The following is a 15,840-nucleotide window of genomic DNA, read 5'->3' as shown; positions in this document are numbered from 1 at the left end:
TTTCATATATTCAATTTGAATAAATTCATTAATTAAATATGCAATAATTATTTTTAATTAGAAATTGTCAGTTAAATATCTTTTCTATCACGCTTATGTTTATGCATCAAACCGTATTTTTTATTTTAACCGAAAGGCTTCATCCTAGTAAATAGATAAATATCCAAAACGGTGAAAATGCTTCCAAGTTACTCTATCTCGTATGAAAGAAATGGCACTCCCTAGCAGGCCGTTTGAAGTAATGCAGTTTGAATAGTTCCCACTCATTCTATGGGCGCATGCGTGGATTTTAATTTCTTCAAGGAAATACTGCACCGGTGTCATCTCGAGTAAATGAGTTACTCAAGACTTATGCCTCCCATTTAAATTAAACAAAACAAACCCGCAACATAAATACGAGACGAGCTTGGCTTGCTCCCAGTCATACTAGACAGCAACGTCAATTGTTTGGCTAAAGCGGACTAAGCTAGCGAGTATGGACAATGTCAAACGGTTCCTTCCAGAGCTGGAGTTGGATAGCCGGACCGCAGCCGTCCTCCTTGCCGGGGCTGCCACTTGCCTAGCGGGGGCTCTGGTGCTCGCCCGGGCGGTGGACGACCGCTTGGACGCAAAGCGGAAGATCCAGAAAGCCAGGAAGCAGAGAGATGGCAGCCTCCTTAAAGCTGAGGAGGCTGTGCTTCGCTACAAGAACGCGGCAAGTCCATAATAAAAAATAAAAAAAATAAAATAAATACCTTTGACGTTTGGCCTTCAAAGTAGAAGTGCATTATAAATGGAATTGATTAAAAAAAGTTTAAATGTAGCATTTTTAAAAACGTTTCGTTGTTAGTATTTTTTGGACAAAATTTGTCATAACACATGTGTTAAACATGTCTTATTTTTTGGTTTACAGTCCCACCTAAAAAACAAAACAAAAACAAAATTCAATTTCAGTACCACCATACTGCAGTGTTTCCTTTTTTTCGCGGAGTTTACGTCCCACAAAATACCCACTTTAACCAAAATCTGTTGATTTTTTTTTCTTCTTAAAAAAAAAACTTATTCTTGTCTGATCTGACAGGAGGAAACATATCAAGAACAATCGGGAGGTAAACCTGCAATAGATTTGGTCATAAATAAAATGTCATGTCGTAAAAGTTGTGAGGACAAGCGGTTCAGCAAATCAATTGTTATTGTTTGACTAGTCCAAATTAAAAGTAAAAAAAACAAAACAAAAAACAAGAACATTAGAGATAAACCTGCAATAGAAAAAAAAAATGTACATTTTAGTTTTCATTCTGAAATGTAGTATTCAAATATGGCTTTTCATAGTTAAATTGTATTGACTTTGGTGTGTGCACCTGAGGAATTAGGTTATTTACCTTAACATGTGACTCTCCTTCCAGCATCCAAAAATGGATTCATCTTCCATTTTGTCTTTTTCCCTGACTGAGCTGACAAATAAACTGCAGGATGGCCTGCTGAGACCAGAAGATGTCTTTTACTCCTACATGGAAAAGGTCCAGTATACCAAAGCAGTTTTATTTATCCTAAAATTGGTCAAGCAAACAATTGGTCCGGCCCATTATTTGAACGCCAGTGTTATTATTCTTTTTGCAGACTATCGATGAAAACAAAAGGTTGAACTGCTGCACCACCATCCTGCTGGAGAGTCTTGACCATCTAAAAACATTGGACTCCAACAAGCGAGGACTCCTGTATGGCGTTCCGGTTAGCATCAAGGATAACGTTGCGTACAAGGTAAACACGTTGGCTGATCCTCCAAAACACTTCATATCTTAACTAGTAACTGCTAGTGGTCTCTTGAGTACTCTTAAGTACTAAAGTAATCCATTACTTTGGTTAGATTAGTACTAAAATAATTGATTATTCTAGTTAATTAAGTACTGGTGTAATTGATTACTTTTTCTAATTTAATGCCAAAGTAAATGATTATTTTAAGTATTTAAGAACTAAAGTAATTGATTACTTTAAATCATTCAATCTCAAAGGATTTTTTTATGCTTTTTTTAAGCATCCAAATATCCAACTTCAGGTAGTTGTCTTATTTCAAGTGTTTGGCTAAAGGAAAATCTAAAATGACTGAAACTACCGGTAAACAATTTAAGTTCTAAAATAATGAATTACTTCAGTAGTTAGTAACTGATGTAATTAATTACTTAAGGCAATCAAGTACTGTAGAAATATAGTTACTCTATGTAGTCAAGATGTAAAGTAATTTACCTTAGTATGTAAAGTAATTGATTTATTTTGGTACTTTAAAACCTAAAGTAACTTTTTCTGTATTGTTAGAAGCTGATTGATAAACACTTATAAATAAGGATGCAGAGAAGTGAACCCTTGTGATGGATCATAAAATGTATTCCTTCTGGGGGAAAAAAAAATCGTGCACACGTGTGACAAGATTTTATTTGCATCTTATCCCGCTCGTTCAGAACTACGATTCCTCCTGCGGCTTGCTCGCCTTCCTCGGCCGTTCGGCCGAGAGGGACTCCGTTATCGTGGAAGTTTTGCGGAAACAAGGCGCCATTCCCTTCGTGAAAACCAACGTCTCCCAAGGCATGTTGAGGTAACCCTTTGTACAGGTTTTCACCCTCAAAACAAAAATCATACTTTTTTTTTTTCTCCGCGTGTCACTCCCAAGTTACGACTGCAGTAACATCATCTACGGGCAAACGGTGAACCCGAACAACACCAAGAAGACCAGCGGAGGCTCTTCAGGCGGCGAGGCGGCTCTCATCGGCGGAGGCGGATCCATCCTCGGCATAGGCACCGATATCGGGGGCAGCATCCGTATCCCCGCTGCTTTCTGTGGAATTTGCGGCCTCAAGCCAACTGCGGGACGACTGAGGTCATCATCTTTTGTTCATTCAGTTCTTAATAGGGAGTCAATTCTCACAATACTCAAAATACAATACTCTATTTGTGCCTTAGCAAACTTGGAATGAGCAGTGTTTGTCCCGGGCAAAAGTCAGGTCAGTAACTATTCGTGTTGTCTGCTTAATGACTGTTATTAGTTTAAATTAAACAGTTTAAATTTAAGTCAAAATGTTGATCATCGAAATTTGTAAAAGAGTGCTAAACTACATAACATTTCTAATATGTATATTTTTGTGGTCGAACCAGTGTCTGCGACAGCCGGGCCCTTGGCGAAGGACGTGGACGGCCTGGCCTTGTGTATGCAGGCGCTGCTCTGCGACCACATGTTTGCCCTGGATCCAACTGTTCCTCCCGTGCCTTTTAATGTGCAGGTGTGTTCTGGCTAAATCATTTATTTGTTACAAGAACATTTTATACCGGCCATCTAAACCATTGTACTGTTTTGCTTAACTTTTATTGAGCCAATGTGGTTGTAAAATCTTATGGCAGCACTGGACAAAAATGTTACAGCTTGGTATGGACAGTGGATCCTTGTTTCGGAACTTGGACTCACTGGACATAACTTTGTAAAAAGTCCACTTAGATGTCATCTTGCTTCATTGCTTTTCAAAGTCTGATTTCCCGAATAGGCAGAATATGCCAGAGGAGTCACCAAGAAATAGTGCTTTGGCGCCATCAGCAAACAGAGACGAGTCAAATGTTTCTTGCTTGCGTTGCTGTTTTGTCATAGACAGAGTTACAATAGGCTACAGCAGGCTTAAAAGTGCATCGGTGTGGCGGCCATGTTGGCGGGGGAAACTTTTACATCATACATGGTGGTCATGTCAGCAAGGACAACTTAATGGAAAGCTGTTGTTAGCTATGCTAGCCACACATGCAGTTCAAAAAGAGCATTTTGGGGGTGTCTTTCACCCTTGCCGCCATTCCAACACTACGTACTGTTGCAATAGTAGATAATGATGGTACAAACATGGTTCAAACAAAGCTTCGTGGCAGATATATATTTAATCAACCTATTATTATAATAGACTTACCTGACTTGGTCAACTTTTCCCCCTAGCCCTACTGTCAACCATGTTATCTTTGGTGCAGCTCACAGTTATTTATTTTTTCAGAAAGCCCTTATCTATGGCATTTAAATTCTAACAGTTGACGATGTCTCAATTTAATAACGTTCTTCTAAGCGTGTGTGTATGCGTGTGTGTGTCAGCTGTATAAGAGCGCCAAGCAGCTGAGGATCGGCTATATGGAAAGTGATGGCCTCACTCCACTGACGCCGAGCATGGCCCGAAGCCTCCGAGAAGTCAAAGCTTTATTGGAGCAGGCGGGGCATACCGTAAGACTTCATTTTAAACACACAAACGCAAATTATAATGGTAAATTTTGATGTTACACCATCTTTTTATGTTTGCCTAAACACACAGGTGGTGCCATATAGTCCCCCGAGGATTAAGGATGCTCTTCTGCTCATTTCCAACGGCATCTTTGCAGATGGAGGGGCCAACTTGATCCAAAAACTGTGAGTCGTATAAAAAGGGTTTTGTACAGTATTGCCTACGCTCAAGATATCATTTGTTTTCTTTCTACCCATTGCACTGTAATAGAATGGATAGAAACGTTCTTAACAGCATCACAGATGTAAAAAATTCTATTCAAGGTTCAGTGTCCATTGTTTGTCTATGGGTGTTGCTGCACTGTTTGTGTTCAAATATCCACTGCTGAGTTCTTATAACGAAAGCATAGAAATTATAGTTGCGAGTTTAGCTAACCTTTGCTAACTACATTGTGTGTAAGCACTAAACAGGCAGAATTTCGTATGTGATGTCGCTGGGTTAAATAAACAATTGTGCGTGTGCGTGAGAAGAACGTTTGTTAACATGATGTTCCAAAAAAAACCAACCCAAAATCCAAATCTTAAGTATTAACATGTAAAAACTAAGTTTAATTGTTAAACTTGAGTTTAAGTTTATTGTTTGTTTAATGGTTTACTTTTTTCAGGGTGACGAATGACATTCATTAACATTTGTGTGTGAACTAGGAGAGTATTACTATGAATGATCATGAATCAATTTTCAATCATCAATCTTTTGTTTTATACTTTTAGGAAGGGGGGACCTCTTGATCCTACTCTGAAACTACAAGTGTTTCCTTTCTATCTTCCTTGCTGGCTGAGGAAGAGCCTCTCGCTCCTTATGAGGCCTCTGGTGAGTACTTGTAGTCTTCGCTTACTCACCATTCACGCATATGGTTTTTACAAGAAAAAAGAAATCAACTAAACAACATACAAAACTGGGAGCCAATCACGCATCTTGTAGGTGTGCCCAACAGCTGTGCTTCCATTTCTCATTTGTCTGCAGTCTCCTCGTGGTTCTCTCCTTCTGCAAGGAACCATTGGAGTCGGGTGAGAAGTTTGAAATGTTCTTCGTCTTTGATAACACGTGTCAATACTCGCTCATTGTCCTCTGATGTATCAGATCTGTCATGGAGCTGTGGGAGCAGCACTCAGTTGTGCAGGTACTGTGAGCTGATTATGTTTGAAGATGTGCAGAAGGGGGTGCTGAAGGTTTTTTTAATTTATTTTTTTGCTGCTGTGTTTGTGTGTTTGTCCATCAGGACTACATTAATGAGACCCTGACTGAATGGACAAGATGCAACATGGACGTGCTGCTCTGCCCCATGTTTGGACCCGCTTATAACTTCTTATATTGCGGCAGGCTGAGCTGTAAGGAATTCTTTGAGATTTCTTTGCATTATGCCACAGTCTAAACTTAACTAAGTAAATAAAAATTGTAACATTTTTACGGTCAGATTTTCTTCTGCCGAATATCTAATTTGGAATTTACTTTAAAAAAAAAAAAAAAATCAAAATGATCATTCCATTGATTTGTTTTTGTTTGACCTGTCTTCATCCAGTTCCCCTGTCTTACACGGCAATCTACAATCTGCTCAACTTTCCTGCTGGTGTCGTTCCCGTTTCCACGGTGACGGCAGAGGATGAGGATGAACTGCACCATTATCAAGGCTCGCATCGGGACCTTTGGGACAAGCTTTTCAAACAGGTAATGTAACATGCAAACATGAGCGGTGGGCTTCATTAACATAGTGACTGGAAAACATTAATAATACTAATCATTTATGTGCTACATGTTAGTTATATTTTGTGAAATTTTTGATTGATGCCTTCCCAGAGGCCAGTCTGTTCTGTTTATTAGGTTATTGACTCTTTTGTGTTAATGTGCGTTTTTGCATCATGTCATCAGAAGTTACTTTACTGATTACTTGATTTAAAAAGTGACATTACAAATTACTTTGTTGCATTTCACAGATAGAAACCACCCCCAAAGTGTGTTCTGATTAGTGTAGATGTAAATTAAAAAGCAACTTTTTGTGTGTTATAGTTATTTTCATTTATAAAATAATTTGACGTCAGCATTTCACAACAATTCTTTGGACTTTTTTAAAATAAGATTACAAGAAAAATAATTTCTGAAAATCAGTCTGTTTTAACATATTTTACTACTTATGTTGCAATGTCAAAACTCAACATTCATAATATACATTGTTTTTTTTATAAATATAATCAATTTGGAGACTTCATTATACTGCCCATGTGAAGTTTTTTTTTTTAACCATATTATTGAGTCTATATAGATGATGTAGACGAATATGTGAAAAATAAGTACCAGCACTATAGTGGGATAACGTTATGCTTTTTTAGATACACAAAGAAACAAATTAACTATGACTAAAAACATTTTTTCTTCAGAACACTTTTTGGAAAGAAACAGAATGTCCTCCACTAAAACGGTCAGCTTTCCACAGTTTTCGATTATTTTGGAGTATGGCGCTCAGTGGAAAAAAAAACTCAGCTGTAGTTCCATTGTCAGTCAACAGGTGGCGAAAGCAGACTGCGTTTTGACTGCTATCTGACATCTGGAGATTTTTTGTGAATTTACGTGTGTGTATTTTTGTGTAGGCATTATCAGGAGGTCAGGGTCTGCCCATGGCTGTGCAGTGTGTGGCCCGGCCATGGCAGGACGAACTGTGTCTACGATTCATGAAGGAGGTGGAGGATCTTGTGAAAAAGAGCAGGAGGAATTGAGACCTCAAGGTATCAGTTAAGTGAACACCTGTGCACTTTAGATGCGATGTTAACTCCAAACACAACCATTTCCTTTTTGCACTCAAGATGATTTGATTGTGTCTCGTAATTTCATAAAAAGAAACAATGCACGGCATACCTACATGTAAATAGAAAAAAACGTATTTTCTAGTTATTGAATGGGAAACTATGCCTAAACATTCATACAGCACTGTGATGATATCACTGTAGATAGCTTTACATATTTGTCAATGTGTTCATGGTGGTCCACTGTATTTGCAATATATTTAGTAAAATTCATGAAGTTATACTGTAGTGTAAACACTGATCAAGTGAAGTATGTATTACATAGAAAATAAGAAGAAAACTGTCTAAATCATCCCTGTATTTGGGAATACATAGCTACATGTTTTTGAATGTGAAAATCGAGCACCTTCTGGTGCTTTGTATTAATAGTGACGTGACCTGTTGCCATTTCAAAGTAGAAAAAAAGAGATAGAGACAAACAGACAGTCAAGTCCTGTATGAAGGCCCTGAAACCAACTAGCCTTACAACAAGATGGACTTTCACAAATAACGCACAATGGTTTAAAGAAGGCTTCAATATTGAGTCTCTCACTGGAAGTTTACTGACAAACATATCACTCATTTACAATTTACATTTGCCTTAAAGGCCTCTAACTTTATGCACACCCATAATGTGAAATGCCATAGACAGGCTAAAGAATAGCATTATTATCTTTATTACCTTATAAAGGGGCCATAATATGAAAAGTCAACTTTTTGGAGCTTTTAACTGTGTTCCAATGTTGATTTTCAACCCTAAACACTCCCAAAGTATTATGTTACCTCATCGGTGCCTTTGTAAGGATTCCTTCCTTATTATGCACTCTCGCACCGGCCCCGCTCGCGCAGATGAAAATGTCCTGACGTTCGCTTATGACGACAGGAGCGAGACAGGAGCAATTCGCAACTGCCGCCCGTGAAAGAGAAATTACACGCTGACCTTATCCGCGTCTTTTAGTTGTTTTTTAATTGTTTGGACTAATCCCTCTACAAAACGTTCTCACATTTGAAACGTTTTTTTTTTTTCGTGCTTTTTACTTGACTGATCATTGCTCAATTTTTTCTTCGCACATTTGTGTAATATTTCAATGAAGATCATGAGGTTTGATATCGAAGCTGTGTGTTTGAACATCCCAAATTAGAATCTCTAAGGTTTGTAGTTAATAAAAAAGCGTGATGTAAATCAAACATGATGGCGCATGCCACAATGAAACTTTTTGTCCTCTGTGAATACGTAATAAATGAGTTGCGCACCTTCTCTTCACCCCAAAAAGTCTGGCTTTGTATCCCTCCTCCTCCTGGCCTTCATCACCGCTCCACATCATTTCCTTTCTTCCTCTGCGCTCACTGAGTGATTGTAGCACCTCCCAGGTAAAAGAAAAGCGATAAAGCAGCCTAATGACACATGGCGCCTCCATCTAGCGTGTCGTCACATTACCCCGCGCTATTGTAAATATGTGTTTTCTCTTGGGTTTACATAAATTTACATATGTTCACCCCCCCCTCAGCTCTCGCGGGGATGCCAAGCCATTAGGTACAGCGCCGGCGTTTTCCATTACAATCGTCTGAATGGGGAAATCGAGAAAAAGGCGGGCACGCGAGACGAGCGGGGGAGCCGCAATTGAGAGCTTGTTCCGGGCTCTTATCGGAGGCGCGTGGAGAGAGAGCGACTGGTTCTTGCTGTGCCGCTCAGTCAGGGAGCGTTAAGCTTTAAGAGGCACTGGAGAGACTCGCTCGCCGGGTCTTCGGGGAATTTCACAATGTTCTGAAAAATCCCGCAGGAACTCGGGATGCAAATGCGACACTATTGTTAAAGTTTGGGAATTCAAACCAGTGTATTATTGAATTAAGTGTCATAAAGGAATGATAGGTTGTGCAAGGTGTTATGTAATTAATATAACAACTAGGGATGTCCCGATCATGATTACATCAAACACCATTTACAATCTGATGGGAATCGGGCAGGTGGAATTTGATTTACTATTATTATTTTAAAGAGCTACAGAGCAGCAACATAATCCAAAGGGGAATACAATATATACATACAATGTATATAGCATATCTATATTACTATATAACTATATTACTTTGATACCATACATTTTAAATGTAAACGTGCGTGTGTGTATGTGTGAACAAACATATATGTATATAGCATATCTATTTTACTAAATAACTATATTACTTTAATACCATATACTTTAAATGTATATATATATATATATATATATATATATATATATATATATATATATATATATATATATATATATATATATACACACACACACACACAGTACGTATTAGATGTAGGCAGTAGACAAGATACAAAACCCAAAAGATGAGATATCTCACGAGACTGAACCCATGAGAACGAGATTTTTGCAAAGTTGAAAAACTTTCAGTTACCCTCATACAATTGCATGAAAATTCTGTGTTGGGGGTGACACCACTTCACGGCTTTTCACTTTTCGCGGGAGGGGTTTCGGTCCGCGGAAGACGAGGGATTACTGTTTACACACACAGTATAATAATCTATGTAACATACTGTCCCAATGAAGATAATTCCACTAAATTTCTGCAAAGAAGATATGATTATTTCAGGAACCATACAGGCTTTGTGCATGTGGCTAGGCACAACCTTTAAGGTACCGCTGCAGTGCTTTATATTCCATTTTGAGTTCTTCTGTATGGGTATAAAAAAAAGACTCTTGAATAAAACATACATTCAGCAACACGAACAAAAACATTAAAGAGGAAAACTTAATGGTGGGTAAAGCGTCAACATCCTATTTAACCAAAGGATTTGTATAGTGACAACATGGGACATAAACCCCCATTGGCTTCATGGCTTGAAAACTTTGCAACTGTCTTGATTGAGTTCTTAGGGTGCGAGTATTCCAATCCAATCCTGGGCGGAATGGAAGGCAAAGTGGTGAGCTAGTGTATCGTGAAATATGAAGAGAGCGGCGTGATGGAGGAGGACGCCGATCAGCCTGTTGAACGCGTTCAGCCCGAACCGTCCGCCTTGATAAGAGCACCAAACACCTCATTTCCAGCAACCTTAGGCTATAAGATCGGGTACTTCAAAAGTCATCCGGTCCGGCTCCTACGGCGCTGGTGCGCCAGCAAATAAAACACCTTGCTGTCTCCCCAACTAACCTGGGATGATTCTCTCTTAATGTCCCATTTCAGGGACCAAGGAGCGCATGGTCATTATGGCCATCGGAGTAATATGTGACACAGCGGGGGGCTCCTGGTTTTTAGAGTCCTCAACCTTTGTTTTGCGCCAGTCTGATTACATTTGAAATGATATTACAACATCAGCATAGAAAAGTCAAATGATTCCAAAAAGAGCTAATCATTGCACTGTTAGTAGTTTGTTGCTAATGATGTGTTTTTGCCACCGTGTCTTTCATTCTACTGAATTGGAGAGAACGGCTTTTTACTGTTGCTGGAATATAACGTTGTATTGTTCCACCAACAGTCAAGTTCTTGTTCACGTTCCGGTCGTCTGGTCTGGGGAAATTTTGACCCAACTCGGCCACATCAAAGGTAAAGCCCATGTTGGTCTCATTTACTGCCATTTAAAATTGGAAATGTCGTCAAACACTAGCAAGCTAAAATATTGTATAGATTGTCAAAACATGATGACTCTCAATTTGCCACGCTGCCGTCCCTTCTAAATGCTTGCAAATGAGAGGTCAAGAGGTACACCCTATAGGTGTCAAATTTAGCCCATGTCGAACTCATTTACTGCCATTAAAATTGGAACTATTGTCAATTTTGGACATATTGAAAACCTGATGTTTTACTCGCGAACAGGGTGCAATAGACACTTTTGTGTTGACACCCCAAAACCACTGTGTGGCGCTCAGGGCCAACTTAATAACATTTGCAAGCCTTTCAAAGACTTCGATGAATGGCTTAGCCTGGACTCCCATAATGCAAAAGTCTTCAAACATCATCATACTTTAATTACGACATAATAAATGTTCCTCTTAACTTTCATAAATATATAATTATGCAGTGTCGTTGCATTTGCTATTATCAAATTTGTACAGTTTTTGTACATAAAGGTAGCCCCCCCCCCCAAAAAAAAAAGAAAAATTACATATGTATGAATAGGGCTGATGCCACTGAACATTTTGAGGGATTGAAAGTAAATATATATTCAAATTTGACGTTGTTATAACGCTTTCCAAGTCAGCCCAAGTTGGGTGATGATAAGGCCAGGCTAGTGAAAAATCCCATATATATATATATATATATATATATATATATATATATATATATATATATATATATATATATATATATATATATATATATATATATATATATGTATATATATGTATATATATATATATATATATATATGTATATATATGTATATATATATATATATATATATATATATGTATATGTATATATATATGTATGTATATATATATATATATATATATATATATATATATATATATATGTATATATATATATATATATGTATGTATATATATATATATATGTATATATATGTATATATATATATGTATGTATATATATATGTATATATATGTATATATATATATATATATATATATATATATGTATATATATATATATATATATATATATATATATATATATATGTATATGTGTATATATATGTATATATATATATATATATATATATATATACTGTATATACACACACACACACACACATACACACACGCGGCAGGCGCGGAGCTGTAGTAGGAGGAGACAAGTGGAGATTACCGGAGAGCTGATACAGGTGCACAGGCGCTATTGAACAGCAGCATCTGTCAATACAGCAGCTTCTCAATATCAGCAGAAGGAGGCCGGGATTCCCAAAGTATACCCAGCGTTTTTTTTTTTTTTTCCCTATGACAGGATTAACAAGCGAGCCCGGTATGATTCTCCGATTGTGTGACTCAACAATTCCGTGATCCACTCTCTATCGGCTTTAAAGGCCCCTATCCCAAGTTTGAAAAGCTTACCCTTCGGACAAGGGACACTCTTTCTTCCACTCGGTTCCGCTTTTTTTTTTTTTTTTTGCTGCATTCATTTGTTCGTCAAAGCCCGCGTCGTCGCCAAGCTTTTTCCATCTCGCCCTCTGTGCACATCTGCTACGTTTGGGTTTTCCATTCTTCCCCTTCCAGCGCCTTGATTGGCCCCGGGCCCTTATAGGCAAATTGGTTTACATTGGGGAGATAAATGCTCGGCAAATGCGCTTAAAGACGTACAGTAAGAAAATGCAGACGGTGCGTGTCAGGATTAACAGGCGAGTCGGAGAGGAGAAAGGAAGAGCGCACAAAGCCGGGGGAGCCCAAGTGAAGCCTGCAGATAGAGTCCATCTCAAGCGCTCCTCACCAGAACCTGGGGAGGATTTCACATTTGCATGCTCGCCTCTAATTCCTGGCATTATATAACTTGTCGCCAACAATCAAACTCCTGCCGCATTGTGGAAGTGATGTTTCATGGGGGCCAGCAAAATGTAGAGTTACACTCCTGCCCAAAAGAGGGGCTTTTGTTTGGGCGCCTGTCTGCAATATGAAGACGCACGGTGGCTGCACGAAAAAAAATCGGCTGACTTGCCGTGTCTTTTGCGATGTGACTGAATTTCGGGTTAAGTCAAACCAGCTCTGGTGCATCCCAAATCTAGAGGATAGGTTTGTCTGTGAAAGATGCATGGAAACTGCTAAAAAGAAATTCGATTGCTAAAAATTCACTTACGGGACATCGGTTCACTTAAAATGATATGGTAGTTGCTCATCTACAGCACTAGGTGGTGCACAAAGTCTGTGCAGGATTTTAATTTCTGTCAACATTTTTTTTCTCAAGTCATTAGGTAATACAAATCATAAATAACATTCTAATCAAATGGTTTTTGTGGAGTGTAGCTGACACCCTTGACCCTTCATGATTTATTTATTTTTTAGCATCAAATGGTTGAGTTGGTCAAAAGTATTTTCTAATTTAAGTAAGGATTTTTTAATTAAATTTCAGGCACTTAGATGCACTTATTTTTTTTCTTCAGGTTTAGACTAACCTTTAACCTGTAAAACCCTGTAAAAAGTTAACATTTGTTGAGAGGTGTTTTGTTAATTGTTAATTGATACATTTATACCATTTTTATAGATCATATTCTTATTTATAGTCAATGCGATGAGTGGGCGGGGCGTGAAATATTTTCTCTTTTTTTGCAAACAATAATTGAGAAGCACTGCCCCTAGTTGGGGTCTCAAAATTATTTTTATCGTGGACCACATGGTAGTTATAGTTTCTGTCAGAGGGCCGTAAATATTAAGTTTGGTATTTTAGCCAACCTTAAGCAAAATCGGCATTTCGCAGGCCACGTAAAATGATGTGGCGGGGCGGATGTGGCCCCCGGGCCTTGAGTTTGACACCCGTGCCCTAGAGAAACACCTCGGTAGAACATCTCACTTCAGCGAGTAAAAGCAAACAAGACTCCAAAGTGCATCCTGGTCTATGAGGAGCCCCTCCCTCATGCACCTGCTGCGGGACACCAAACTTCGTCCCCGCTTGCGTAAACGGGTGTCCTCGGGGGGTGGGGGGGGGGGGGGGGGGGGGGACCATGTTTTTGTTGATGTAAATCCCCCCCTCCTTCTACCCGGTTCTCATCCCTCCCTCCAAATCAATGCCGCCCCTCTCCGACCTCCCAGCACAAAGCCCCTCGCATCCAAACCGGCCCAGAAAATCACGGCGCACCATTCAATCATTGTGTTGTTTGCCCCCCTTTTTTTTTCACCCTCTCTCACCCCTTTTATGGTCCCACTAAAGGTTTTAGGCTCGCAGAGAAGGAGGGCTGTCACTGAGGAAACCTTAGCCATTGATGAAGTGACAGGCGCTGCCAGAATATGATCCTAATCCTGTTTCCAGCATTCTTTTAGGCCCGCTGGCATCGCAATTCCTCCACACATTCTCTGAGCTGTCAACTAGGAAAATCCCTCTAATAGCGCATTGCAGAGATACACATCAAAGAGCTCCTGGAAACCTTCAGCGGCTTAGCCCGCGCGCGCGCGCGCACACACACACACACACAGCATTAACTTCTAGCCTGCCGTGTTGCAAATAAAACTCAAGTGTTGATGGTAAATGGACCTCATATTTAAAAGGATGTGAAGTGCATGTGCTAATAGCAGTGTTGTCTTGTGTAAACGTGTCCCATTACTAAAACACCAAACGCTTCCTTTCTAGTCCAAGGAAGTGATCTAATATAGTTTATTGCAGTGGCGGGCCCTCACTGAGGACTTACCAGACTTAATCCATCTCTTAATACTACCGCAGTCAAGTACCCCCTGTAAAATATATTTTCAGCGGAGTACCTCTTAACCAAAAAAAAGAAAATCTCAAAACATGCCATCAGTGTCTGATTTATTCAACTTTAGAACCTTTCAAACTTCTTTTGTATTGTGAAGAAAAAAATAATCAACATAAAGGGTCCTCTTTTGGGGTTACAGAAGAGATCGGTTATAAAAAAAAAACAACAACTTTATTATTAATACAGATATTTCCACAAAAAATAAGCAAGATAAGGTGTTGGACCTGTTCTCAAAAAAATATTAAAAACATATTAAACATAGATTATTCTGTTTTGGGTTACAGTAGAGATCTGTTCACAAAAATAAATCTTTAACTTAATTTTTAATAAACATTTGTCCACGAAAAAAATAACATAAAGTGTCAGACTTGTCGTCAAAATGAAGTAATTATAAATATAGATTAGTTCACAGGAAAATATTCGACTCTAAGTGCCCTCTTTTGGGATTTTAGTAAAGAGGCGTTCACAAAAATAAATCCTTAACTCGACAGGTAACGAGTGGTGGCTCGTGACGAGTTGGATCAAACCATTCTAGTATGGGGGAGGATTTCAGTTTTTACAATATGAAATAAAATAACCTATCGTACGTAAAATTGGTTTTATTAACTTTTTCCTGAAAAAAATAATTAATTAAAAATTATTTTTAAATCATTTTTGTCATCTTTGTTTTATTTAAACTCTCAACTACCCCTTGCAGTTCCTTCAAGTACCCCCAGGGTTACCCGCACCCCCATTTGAGAACCACTTGAGAATTAGTATTTTTCTAATTTAAAAAAATCAAGTACAATACATAAAACCCACCATAGATGATGATTATTGGATGTATTCTATGACTTAAATCCAGAATTTCAAATTTTGAGCAAATATTTTTGGCAAACTTGTTGAACGTATTTTCAAGTCAGTTTGCATTTACAAGTATGTTTAAATGCATTTAAATATTCTCAAACATATTTTCAAGTATGCGCAAATAGATTCGTAAATGCGTTCCCAGTGTATTTACAAGTGCATTGCAAATATTTTCAAATGGCTCTGCAAGTACATTCGAAAGTGCCGCCCACTATATACGTTCTTCAATTATTTGCGAGGACATTTGAACGTGTTGGTAAATACGTTAAAACATACTCGTAATTTTATTAGGAACGCATGAACCAACAATACGTTCGAATGTACAGCATTTTTCCCTTGCACTTTTCCTTTGAAAAATATTTTCTCCACAATGGGAGTTCCACACTTGTGCGTGTCTTAAAATCGCCACTGACATTTTTTTTCAATTTTGACTTGCTTTGACCAATCAATCAGAGGACAGACTGAAATTTGATGTGTAGTTTTTACATCTGCCAGCAATGCTGATTCTGAAGGCCCCAGGCAGATTACATTAACATGGCAACACTGAGGCTGAAATCTGATTGGCAAAAAAAATAAA

General features: G+C 38.4%; 1 protein-coding gene across 6 annotated transcripts in view; it reads left to right on the top strand.

Annotated features, from left to right (window-relative positions):
- Nucleotides 1-302: 302 nt before the first annotated feature.
- The window catches only part of faah (fatty acid amide hydrolase), a 58,307-nt gene continuing 42,769 nt past the window's right edge, over nt 303-15,840 (top strand). For 4 of the 6 annotated variants that reach the window (XR_015867032.1, XR_015867033.1, XR_015867031.1 and 1 more), the window contains exons 1-15: nt 303-694; nt 1,386-1,499; nt 1,600-1,740; nt 2,436-2,569; nt 2,645-2,851; nt 2,935-2,975; nt 3,127-3,251; nt 4,091-4,216; nt 4,305-4,399; nt 4,985-5,084; nt 5,238-5,281; nt 5,355-5,394; nt 5,494-5,602; nt 5,794-5,939; nt 6,857-6,991. Coding sequence is in view for 3 of the 6 variants with exons in the window: in XM_088426251.1 (XP_088282377.1) it covers nt 476-694; nt 1,386-1,499; nt 1,600-1,740; nt 2,436-2,569; nt 2,645-2,851; nt 2,935-2,975; nt 3,127-3,251; nt 4,091-4,216; nt 4,305-4,399; nt 4,985-5,084; nt 5,238-5,281; nt 5,355-5,394; nt 5,494-5,602; nt 5,794-5,939; nt 6,857-6,982 (1,767 nt within the window). In the remaining 3 variants the exon portion in view is untranslated. Of the gene's footprint in view, nt 695-1,385; nt 1,500-1,599; nt 1,741-2,435; nt 2,570-2,644; nt 2,852-2,934; nt 2,976-3,126; nt 3,252-4,090; nt 4,217-4,304; nt 4,400-4,984; nt 5,085-5,237; nt 5,282-5,354; nt 5,395-5,493; nt 5,603-5,793; nt 5,940-6,856; nt 8,307-8,556; nt 8,576-15,840 lie in introns of those variants that run through there. The other 2 variants (XM_088426250.1, XM_088426249.1) reach the window with 2 other exon arrangements.

This window comes from Hippichthys cyanospilos, chromosome 10, assembly GCF_059441005.1.
Source record: "Hippichthys cyanospilos isolate Australia breed blue-spotted pipefish chromosome 10, RoL_Hcya_1.0, whole genome shotgun sequence".
Classification (NCBI taxonomy): domain Eukaryota; kingdom Metazoa; phylum Chordata; class Actinopteri; order Syngnathiformes; family Syngnathidae; genus Hippichthys; species Hippichthys cyanospilos.
The sequence above is the reverse complement of the archived record's forward strand: the minus strand, read 5'-3'. Positions and strand labels throughout refer to the sequence as shown.